Here is an 11,311-nt window from a genome sequence, read left to right on the forward strand (position 1 = left end):
AGACTGGGAGAAACAGCGCAGAAAGTGTGTGTAAAACGGAGTAAAGAAAGAAAAAAAAAAAAAAACTACCCTTAAAGCACATTTTAAAAACTCTGGCAATTCAAGAAAGAAACAGGCTACGTTTAAAGAACATAGAGACAATGAAAAGCTAAAGAAAAATCTTGCAATCTCGGCCACAGTCTCATAGGTGCTTGGAAATGAAAGTAGAACTGCCTGTCTTTAACGGACTCTGACAGGGGTAACTGGATTAGGGACGGGTACGCCAGCTTTTTTTTTTTTTTTTTTTAAACATCTTAAAATCCTGAAAAAAAAAAAAGCAGCAGCTCCGAATTGAATGAATTGATGGGCACACTCCAACTGCTGGGCTGGAGAGACTGGACTTGGTCTTGCCATTTCTGCTTCTTTGAAAAAGGAGACAACTTGGGCTTCCTTTTAATTTAGTTTTTCTCCTTCTCCCCCCACCCCCCCAACCTTCCCCCTTACCTCCCCCACCCCCTTTTAAATAAGAGGGTGAAGGGGAACCAGAGCGCACAAGGGGACTGACTCAGGAGGCAGAGAAGATGGGCATCCTCAGCGTAGACTTGCTGATCACACTGCAAATTCTGCCAGTTTTTTTCTCCAACTGCCTCTTCCTGGCGCTCTATGACTCGGTCATTCTGCTCAAGCACGTGGTGCTGCTGTTGAGCCGCTCCAAGTCCACTCGTGGAGAGTGGCGGCGCATGCTGACCTCAGAGGGACTGCGCTGCGTCTGGAAGAGCTTCCTCCTGGATGCCTACAAACAGGTGAGCGGCGCGGGCGCGCGAGGGCCTCTGCTGAGGTCTGCAGGGGCAGGGGCTCCGTGCTGGGGACAGGCGGCCATCGGAGCGCGCTGGGGTGAGGGCTGCCTAGTGGCTGTGCTCAAATGACCCTGTGCATTTACTTTCCACACCTGTTGCACAGGTGAGAACTGGAGGTGACAGATAATAAGCCGTCATGACTCTGTGTGCCCTAATAAAGAAATCTCTCTAATAAGGGTGATTGATGTCTTGCTGCGGGTTTGGGAGTGGAGGAGCATTTGTGCCGGTAGAATAACTCTGGGGAAAAGTCCGCAGATGCTGGGGGAGGGGAGACGGCTGCCTGTATTCTGCTCTTGCCTTAAGCTGGAATTTTGGTGTTTTGCTTGATGGGAGGCTATGTGAGGTGTGCTAGGCAAGACAGTTCAAGGGGTAGGCACTGAAAAGCGAGAAAAGAGAAAATGCTGCTCAAAATTCTCAGAGAGTTGACAAGACTTAACAAAATAGAGCAAGTGTGACTGGGCATCCTGGCCACTTGGTTTTGGGTACAGGTAGGAGTTAATAAAAGCGAGCAACTGTGCGCGCCGCCTCCGTTACGCTGGTTCAGATGTGAACCCTTTCAAAGCAGTTTTCAGGCACTGAGGCCTGAGTTATCAACTTTTTTAAAAAAAGGATCTGAGAGCTGGCTATCAGAAATCCAGACTTTGTAACGGAAACCACATTGACTTTGTTTCTCAAAAATAAAATACGTTAAAAAAATAAAATAAAATAAGTGGTCTTAGAAAGAGATGATGGGTCTATGGTTCATTAAATCTGAAACATGTGCTCTGAGCATTAGAGCACCAGCCCCCCTTACCTGCAGATACTATGGACCAAAGCTGCTTGCTCAAAACCGGAGTTGACGATCTTAGTTTCTAAGTGAAAAATGCTGTTGTCCCAGCCTTTTTGCTCCTTGGAGATGTTGTAGAGCATTTTCAACTAAGATCTTAAGGGTAAAGAGGAATGTTTTGGCCCCAGTCCCTTGTCATTTTGCCCCTACCCACTATGGCCATATGACTCCTGAAGGCCCCCAGGCTTTAGGAGAATGAACTCATTTGGCAAAAGTTGCTATCAAAGCAGACAATCTTGGTTTTCCATGGTAATAGTGGACCACCTTGCCCAAGATGCCAGGGAAAGAAGTTTGAGAGGGATATGGAAGCCAGGTGTTGAGTGAAGTGGTATACTTTAAACAGGCAGCACCTCAGAGCCAGAGATGAGAAACTCAGCATTATGGAGGGGGAAGGGAATTAATCCTCCATACATAAACACTGGGAAAAGAAAGCTATGCACCAGGAAAAGAAAAGAGATAACTTGTGGTCACAAAGAATCCAGGGCAGGGTTGTTCCACTGAAAATAAAATGTGCTAGAGGAAAGCATCTATTGTGAACTAGGAAAGTTTTACTACAACACATGTCTTTGTTATTGAGAGCAACCTGCAGAAAGTTTGCATTTATTGTCCTGAAGACACATGTGAATGGCAAGAGCTCTTATTAGTAAATGGAAATTCCTTTATGAGAATATGAATAAATGCTCAAAGTTCTAACAGTAGAAACTCATTTATATTATCTATGTAGGGGTGAGTGGGAGATGTAGGCAAGGAGATACTAACATGATCATTTTATTTCCACAAGTATATACATTGAATGTGAAACTTTTATGTTTTGTTTTGGGGGAAGGGAATTTAGAGGAGGGTAGGGGAGTACACAAGAATGTCAGGCATATTATTAATTAGGAAGTTCCCTCATCTATATCTGTATTTTGTGTGTGTTGAGCAGACAACATGCAAATGTCAATGGTTCGATATCAATATATTGAACTCTTACTTTTTTGAAAGACAAATGACTTTTGCCTATAAAAGAAAAAAATCACTTCTTGGGAGCATTTTACTTTTATGCATAGCTACCTTATATAAATGCCATTTCTCATCTTAAAAAGATGAAAAAAATGTCATCTGTCACAAAAACAATGGAGGCTGTAGTGTTACCCACAAATATTAAGTGAAGTTGTTTCTGCCCTTAAGCAGCTTATTGAAGATAAAATGAAAAACCAAACAAATGCCTCTTTAATAAACTTTATTATTTATTTTTTCACCAATGTATAGTATTCCATTGTGTTGCAATATTTTGTTATTCATATTCCCAGAAACTGGGAAGGATGAGTGATTTGTTTTTTCTTTTTGCTTATGGTTTATGTTTTCCTCTTCTGTATGTCTTTGTCTCTGCCTACTGATTTGATTAGTGACCAAGTTCATGACTGATATTATTATGTTTGCTTTTCATGATTTATATAATAGCTACCATGTGCAGAAGCAACGCCAGGACCCATATAACCAGAGACAAGACTGGACTGGGTGTGTAATGAATGGAAAATTGCAAAAACAGCTCGAACGGAATCATGATCTCTTTCTGTCTTCAAATATGGCAAGGGTGGTGCTTTCTGTGGTGGCATCTGAGGGTCACTCAGAACCTCTCAATCAGGTTGAATCACTTCTCTCAGTGCTATTGTCATCTGCACCACAGTGTTTGGGTGTAGCTGTTTCTAGAGCCACTAAAGAAGGTTCTCTTTGAGATGGCATCACAGTATTTCATAATCCTGACTTGCATTATTTTGAGGCTGTCACCTCCAAAAGCAAAGTTTTCCAGGATGAGGGTGTGTGCACATGTGATACAACTAGACATGTGATTTGTTATTTTTAATTCTCCTTATTGTTGAATGTCAGATACTTGGGAAAATATTTAGAGAATGGGGAGAAAGAAGTATTATCTCTAGATTTTGCCCCCACAAGATGCAACACGGAAATAAAAAAAAAAGAAGAACAAAATAAAATAAAATAAACCCCTTTCTCATTAAAATGTTGAAAAGAATTCAAAATTAACTTTATGGAGAAGCTTTTAAAGATAAGGTGGGTTTGGTAGGAGGAGAGTTCTGTGAGCAATTTTGATTGAAAAGAAAGCCTATAGGAACTGGTGAGAGATTCTGAGATGAAGAACAGATATTTGCTATTTAAGTTTCTTTAGTCAGTGTCATTGCATCTGAACAGTATATCCTTGTGCTGGTGCTCAAAGACTAAAAATGCAACCAATAAGCAAACTGGCCTGTCTGGGAGGCTGGCTCTTACCTAAATGAAGTGTAAAAGTAAACACACAGTATAGATGCTGACAGGCAGTTTAGCTTCTGCATGGTTAACATGGCAGTGGCACAGAAAACATATTCATTTGAACATATAATTTTGGTTTTGAAAGGGTCTCTTTAACATTCTCCTCCTCCTCTTCATTCACCTCAAGCCTTTGACACTAGTTTTTACAATGGAAAATGGCTCTTTTAAGAGAGAAACAGTCCCAAAAGAAAACAAAGCAGGCCATAGCCAGAGCTTGTCCATCACTTGGATAAAACATTGGGAAATGATAGAGCTTAGAGCTACATTTTCAAGGTACAAATTAAAAAGAGAATAGCCAAAAGAGAATTGAGCCAAGAGGAAGGAGTAGGTAGCCTATTCTTCAACTCTGATTTATTTGGCCAGTTTGAATGTAAATGGTTAAATCTCTGCTTAATGATTGTTTGGCCACGTTTCTAAGGACATTGATGTAGCTTGGTCGTTATGTCAAAGAATTTGAAACTTCCTGATAGTTAATAAAGCCATTTTCAGGGCTTTGGATAGCAAGAAGTATGTGTGAAAATTCTTCTACCAAACACTCACTCTTCATTTTTATCATTTACTTTACTTCTATCATGAAATTATATGATATTTTGCCCAGAAGCCTTTCTTAGGCTGTAGAAAAGAAAAAACAAAAAACAAACAAAAAACAAGGTTAGTAGTATATGCTCTATTTCCAGCTTCTACTTGATGAATGGTCCTTTTTTCCCCCTTGCCCTGCATTTCACAGTCTACACGCTAAAGCAGCGTTATCCTTTTCCCCATGCACTGAACATCATCAAGGGAGTCAAATTCTTATATATGCCATATAGTTATATTCATGCTCATATTTATAAATGGTCTATGGCAACATTTGAACTTGGCCCAGAGATGTGCCCTGTTGTAAAAATGCAAATCCTTTATTTACTTCCTTTATTGGTGTTGTGTTGATGCTGATTGCAAAAACATAAGAAAGGACAACTGTTATAGTGCAGATGAGAGAGATAAAAGTCAATGATGACAATATTACATTTTACCAATGTCCTTTCTGATCCTTGCAGAATAAAGGGACCCTTTGGGAACATCGGAACTTCAAGACCAATTAGTGGAAATGATGCTTCTTGTGTTTGGGCATTAAATACTGGGCAGGGTTCTCTTTAGAGCGGCTAATGCTGGCAGGGAAAGAGGTACCGACCTAATTACTCTTCCGCAAGAGTAAAAAATGCCTTTTGAATGCCTCTTTGGCAAATATGTCTCATTAAGGACAAAAACCAAACACAAACCCTCTAAGAAGGAGAAATTAAGATGATAGGTAACTTGTGGCCAGGAGACTTTCTGTGCCACTGTGGGAAATTAAAACAAGGTTTGGAAGTACCAGGGGATAACTTGTTTTTGTTGAGCTTCTTTCCTGCAGCCTAAATGTTATTGTGGGACCAACTTTATTTTCTTCATCATCTTGGCTCTGTGTCAAGGAATGCTTTGCTTCTGGGGAGAGTAAAGAATCTTCCATCACTGAAGACAATAGTGATTCTGCCATTCTGTCTCAGTGGGGTACATAACCCAGCAAACCAAGAAAGTCTCCATTTGAAACTCTGGTCTATTAAAAATTTAATTTTTATGGTGACCAAATGGGGAGATGAGAATGAACAGTAATATCTTTTTTAAAGGTTTTTATTTTTAGTTTAAAGAAACTGACATTTCTAAAAAAGTTTTTTTTCTTTATTTTAGCTAAATTGTCCTCCAGCAGGTTTTAGCAAAGATGGACAAATTTTATGATTAGTGTGTGAAGCTTATAAAAGCAGACTGCTGGTCTACTCACATTTGGACTTATAGATGGTGGGTGTGTGCTTTTCCTTCTAAGTTTTATTAATAGTATTGATCTTATCTATGCATTTTCTCTTACCTGGTCACCCTCATGAATAAGGATATCCGTTTATGACATTCTAGTCTGCAGTAGGGTCCCATGGCTGCTCAATAAAATAAAAAGAATTGGCCACATTTGTTTTGTGCAATGACCAGCTGAGACAATCAAGGAAGACCAATAGCAGTGAGTGTTGGTTATGGTAGTATTCTACAGGAGGGCTCCAGGATTCATATTTCTAAATGTGTCTGCCTCAGTGAGTTTATCTATCACCCAGATATGGTTATGTTCATTGCAGGGTACGGTTATTATTAAGTATAAAATTCTTCACTGACCTATAAGAACTAGCATTCATTCAATAATTCATTCAACAAAATAAAGAAAATACTTCACAGCCTAACAAAATGCTAACCCTGCCTCCCCTAGCACACAAAGAGCATTATGTGCTTGGTAACTTTCCTAATATTTAATTTTAGAATTACAGGGTTGTACTTATCCTAAATTTCCTAAGGAAAACTAGTCTGTATTTTAAAAAGAATTCTGTGGCTGAACTATACATCATCTCTAAGAAGAAGGTGCTTTAACTTTCCCAGAAAATTGACTGCAGGTAACAAGAGAGTCACCTGTGACTTAAGCGTCAGATTAGATTATTCAGTTGAATGATCAGGAATAATGCAAGGATCAACAAGTCTGCTGGGATGAGAGTCAGGGGGTGAGAGGCCCATTTATCGTGGCCACACAATTGTTCATAGGTCTCAGAAATGATTCCAAAATGCAGACATATGTTTTAACCTACCAAGAAACTACAAGTCAGAGATTTTTTTTATAGTTCAGAGATTTTTTTTTTCTCCTGTGTACAGATTGTTTACATAACAAGAAGTCACTGCAACAAGCTCATCTGAATGTATTGAGGTCTGCTTATCACAGTATGTTGACAAAACAGTACACAAAATATTGTTAAAAGCAGCCCTCCTAGAATCATTACTATTATATTTTAAGTGAGAAAGATGTGTTGAGAAGGTGATGGGAATACCACCCGCCACCTAGATCCACAAAGAAATGTAAAAAGAACCCATAGATTAAAAGGCTTATGATACCTTTAACATATACATCTTTAAATCTGAAGTATATTTTAGTACCTCGAAGACTAGTGTAGTTCATATGAAAGAATCCAGTTAAAGGTGGCTTATTAAATTTCTCCATCTAGTGCCACTTGCTTATTAACCAAGAAAATTAATATTAGTAAAATAACTTTCTCCCTGGTGGTGACTGAAAACAAATGTGCTTACTTAAATCACACCAACAGCTTCTTTTTCTAAGAAGGAAGATTATTACCGAAAGATTTCCTTTAGAAAACGAATAGGATGTGTTTCAAACCTACCCTGCTAGGGTTTTTGAGAAGGGAGAGAAAGAACTTTAATTCTTGTTCTACAGTTAAAATGAGTTATGCATTAGCATTAGATAGAAGCTTCTGAATAAAAGCCCTTGAGTGTTTTATATCAGTTTGGGTGGTTACATCTTTAACAATTCACTTCTAAGTGACTTCAATTAACAGCAGTGTTATATGTGGCTATATTTATATGAGGGAAATAAGTCGATCCAGTTGGAAGTGTTTTGTAATATTAAGATAGTGTATAAAAATCAATTGTACTGTCGTAAGTTGTCCCTAATGTTATTGGCTTTGATTAAACCATTCTAGGGGAAGATCCAATTGTATTAATTCAAACTGAAGTAATTGGCTCTTCTATTATTGCCTGCTTTTTATTGTCAATTTACAGACACAAAGCCTGAAAACTTTCCTTCATTCTGTGTTCAATTGTTTAAACCATGTGCAAAGGGGGGTACATGGAACGATTTTTGTCTACATATCTTCTGCCTGAATATTTTATAATTCTGAGGAGCTTAGTTAATAACTTGTATGGTAGAAAAGTACTTTTTTGTGTGTGTGCGTGTGACTTCCTAGATAAAAAGAGGAAAACACATGAACAAAAGCACATGGAAAATGAGAAATTACCTAAAGATAGAATTCCAGAATAACTGTATTTTTTTGTCTGTTTTTTAATGGAAATCGTGAGATTCTGTTCATAAGAACCACAGTGTAAGCAGTAGCAGGAGAAACCTCTAGGGAGGATATCATGCTAAGGAGAGTTCAAATCTTTGCTCGGGACTATATGTGTGTGTCTTTGTATGTAATATATAATATGTATATAAAAATACAGAATTGCCCAGGAAAGATGGCATTTTGTGTCACATGGTGGGGTGTCATCTTACAATGACATGCACACCCATACAGCGATTTATAGTCTCCAATAGCCGTATGAGGAAGACAGGCATCATTATCTGCATGTTACACTTGTGAAAGCTGAAGCACTAAAGACGTTAAGTGGACATAACCCTTTTTATAAATGGTGGACACCAGGTTTTCCAGCTCTGGCCAAGAATGGAGCCCACTGGTTTCACTGGCCGTTGGTTGAGATGAAAGGATTCAGCACCATGCAAGAAAATAAAGGTCCTGTCTGAGTATTTTAGAATTCAGAAAGAGGCGCTATGTCCCAAGACCCTGATAATTTGTCTTGAAATAGACCATTCACTTCTAACTTTTAAAATGAAGTCAATTAATCATTTGTTACATAATGCACTAAGCATCGACAGCAAAATAAGGATAGTAAAGAATAGCAGCCTCAGCTTAATTATGAAGAGTTACCTGCAGTCCCTTCAATGATGAAAATAATTACCTTCAGTGACTATCCAGAATGAAAAGAGACTTTCATTCTCTTTGGGGCCATTCTTTACCTGCCATGATGCCTCTTTAGTCAAATCGATAAATGTTTACCACATGCTCTGAAGGAAATACCACATTCTATTAGAGCCAATTTTCTCTCTTTAAAGTGAATTGAAGCGGCAATGTGTTTAATGTGGTATATTCTCTCCCTCTTTTTTTAAACCATCAGGTGAAATTGGGTGAAGATGCCCCCAATTCCAGTGTGGTGCATGTCCCCAATCCCGAAGGCGGTGACAGTAGTGGAAACGGTGCCCCGGAGAAGACCGCCGACGGAGCTGAGTGCCACCTGCTTGACTTTGCCAGCGCCGAGCGCCCACTGGTGGTCAACTTCGGCTCGGCCACCTGACCGCCTTTCACGAGCCAGCTGCCAGCCTTCCGCAAACTGGTGGAAGAGTTCTCAGCAGTGGCTGACTTCCTGTTGGTCTACATCGACGAGGCGCATCCTTCAGATGGCTGGGCGGTGCCTGGGGACTCCTCTTTGTCTTTTGAGGTGAAGAGGCACCGAAACCAGGAAGATCGGTGTGCAGCAGCCCACCAGCTTCTGGAGCGTTTCTCCTTGCCGCCCCAGTGCCGCGTTGTGGCTGATCGCATGGACAACAACGCCAATGTAGCTTACGGGGTAGCCTTTGAACGGGTGTGCATTGTGCAGAGACAGAAAATTGCTTATCTGGGAGGAAAGGGCCCCTTCTTCTACAACCTTCAAGAAGTCCGGCGTTGGCTGGAGAAGAATTTCAGCAAGAGATGAAATCTAGATTAGCTGGTTAAAGGTATGATTGTAATAGAACTTATTGTTTTTTTTTTTAAAAAAAATTATGTAAAGCAAAGGAAATTAAGAACTGAATCCATATTTCAACTGAGTCCCATTGCCTTACCGAAAGACAGGAATTTACCTGTCAGAAGAACGTAAACCTCTAACATCTCAGTACTTCTTTCACCACTCAAATGGCATGGGACTGAATAGTAGCCCTGTCACTTCTCTTCTTAGTGAAAAGCCCTAGCGAAAAGATCCTAAGATGGAGAGGAAGAAACCCTGACTCAGCATGTGTTCATTCTGCTTTGAGAAAGAAGTTATACAGCCGATGCATGCTTTGGGACCAGAAGAAAAAGACTTACCTGAATAATTACTATGTTAGGCAAGCTACTGTCTATGTTAAGATGAAGGGTATTGCCTTGGCTTTATTCAGCATGGATAGAGCCCCACTGGAAAATTCGCAAATCTTTACTTATAATGAGTCCTTGAACCCAGGCCACGTGGTTAAGACCTTGGTGTTTAATATGTTCTAGTTTCTAGCAATGCAGTGCTCTATGTCAGTCTACATAGCCCAAAATTCATAGGTGTGTTTGTAGCTACCATGAATGATCCCTTAACCTGGAGAGTTAGAGTAATCATCTGAAACCTGAGGGTTATTTTCTAGGCAGGCGGAGAAAGCACTAGAAAAAAAAATCAAATTGGCAAGGTAGGAAAGAGAAGGCTGAAAGATTAGGAAATGTCATAGAGTTTTACCTTGAAGCTATAGACAGTGGGACTAATTTGGTAGCAACAGAAACAGAAACATATACAGGCCAGAAGAAGAAGAAGCCCAGCTAAAAGTAGCATAGAGAATACACATATAAAAACAATGTATTCATCATACACTCCTAGATTGAAGGAGAAAAGGGGTTGAAAGAAAAATACACTTGAATATTAATATGTATGAGGGTTTTTTAGGGAAAATAATTGCTTTTTGAAACATGTATGTATATTTTCAGTGGGTTAATCATACCCAATGATCCTATTAAAGGAAAAAACCAGTGGGTCTGGTGCTGCTGGTCTGTTCCTCCCCATTCCTACAATTATTATGTGACCCCACTCATTCCTAATCTCAGTCTTTACAGCAGTGTTCTCTCTGAATGCTGAGCTAAAGAGTAAAGATATATATATATATATATATTCATTCTCAGTTGCTATGGGAGGCAGGTGCCCTAGCCATTCAGGTGGCCATTCAGCTACAGCCTTATTTTCCTCCCAAAGTAGGTGAACTATCATGTGTGATAAGTGCAAACAAATATATTTTCTTCAGTTGAAAAATAGAAGAAGAGAAAATTAGTTTGAGATAATTCCCATCAATGATTTTGGAGGCTTTGATATAAAGAACCCCAGTGTCATGGAATTTTTATTGACATTTGAATTTGGATTTGGGTCCTCCTTTTGTCCAATTAGCTGAGGTTTAATAATCTAAGGTCCTGATAGTACATTACTATAATACCATTTTAATATATATATACTATGATTCTTTTTAAAATAGATACTATAGTTTTATCCATAAATAATATATAAAGATCATAGCCCCCCAAAGAGTAGACCAATTGATTTTGTATCATAATTTTTTTTTGTAAATTTGAGGATACTATCAAATCACAGTATATTTAAAAGTTATATTTTATGGTTATATTTAAAAGTACAAAGGTTATGTCCATTCCATTAATAACTGAAACATAAACTAAAACTAATGGAAAAAGTTAATCTAAAGTTGAAAATATCTTCTTAAACTAGTTGCCTAAAATGAGAAAAATTGGGAATTGGGTGTGCAAGAACCAAAGTAGTTGAGTTGGCATTTTGTATAGATATTAAAGCTCTATTGCGACTGATTTTTTTTAATGGCAACATCTAAGCTTTCCAGTATTTTAAATTCTATTTAAAAATACCCTCAAAGAAACAAAGTAAATTTTGAAAATGTAATGTT

General features: G+C 38.8%; 1 protein-coding gene across 1 annotated transcript; it reads left to right on the forward strand.

Annotated features, from left to right (window-relative positions):
- Positions 1-545: 545 nt before the first annotated feature.
- On the forward strand, positions 546-9,353 carry DIO2 (iodothyronine deiodinase 2). The gene is given in 3 exon segments (XM_045554692.1): positions 546-782; positions 8,758-9,328; positions 9,331-9,353. Coding segments are annotated over 3 exon segments (816 nt in total). The 5' UTR covers positions 546-560.
- Positions 9,354-11,311: the final 1,958 nt, after the last annotated feature.

This window comes from Lemur catta, chromosome 1, assembly GCF_020740605.2.
Source record: "Lemur catta isolate mLemCat1 chromosome 1, mLemCat1.pri, whole genome shotgun sequence".
Classification (NCBI taxonomy): Eukaryota; Metazoa; Chordata; class Mammalia; order Primates; family Lemuridae; genus Lemur; species Lemur catta.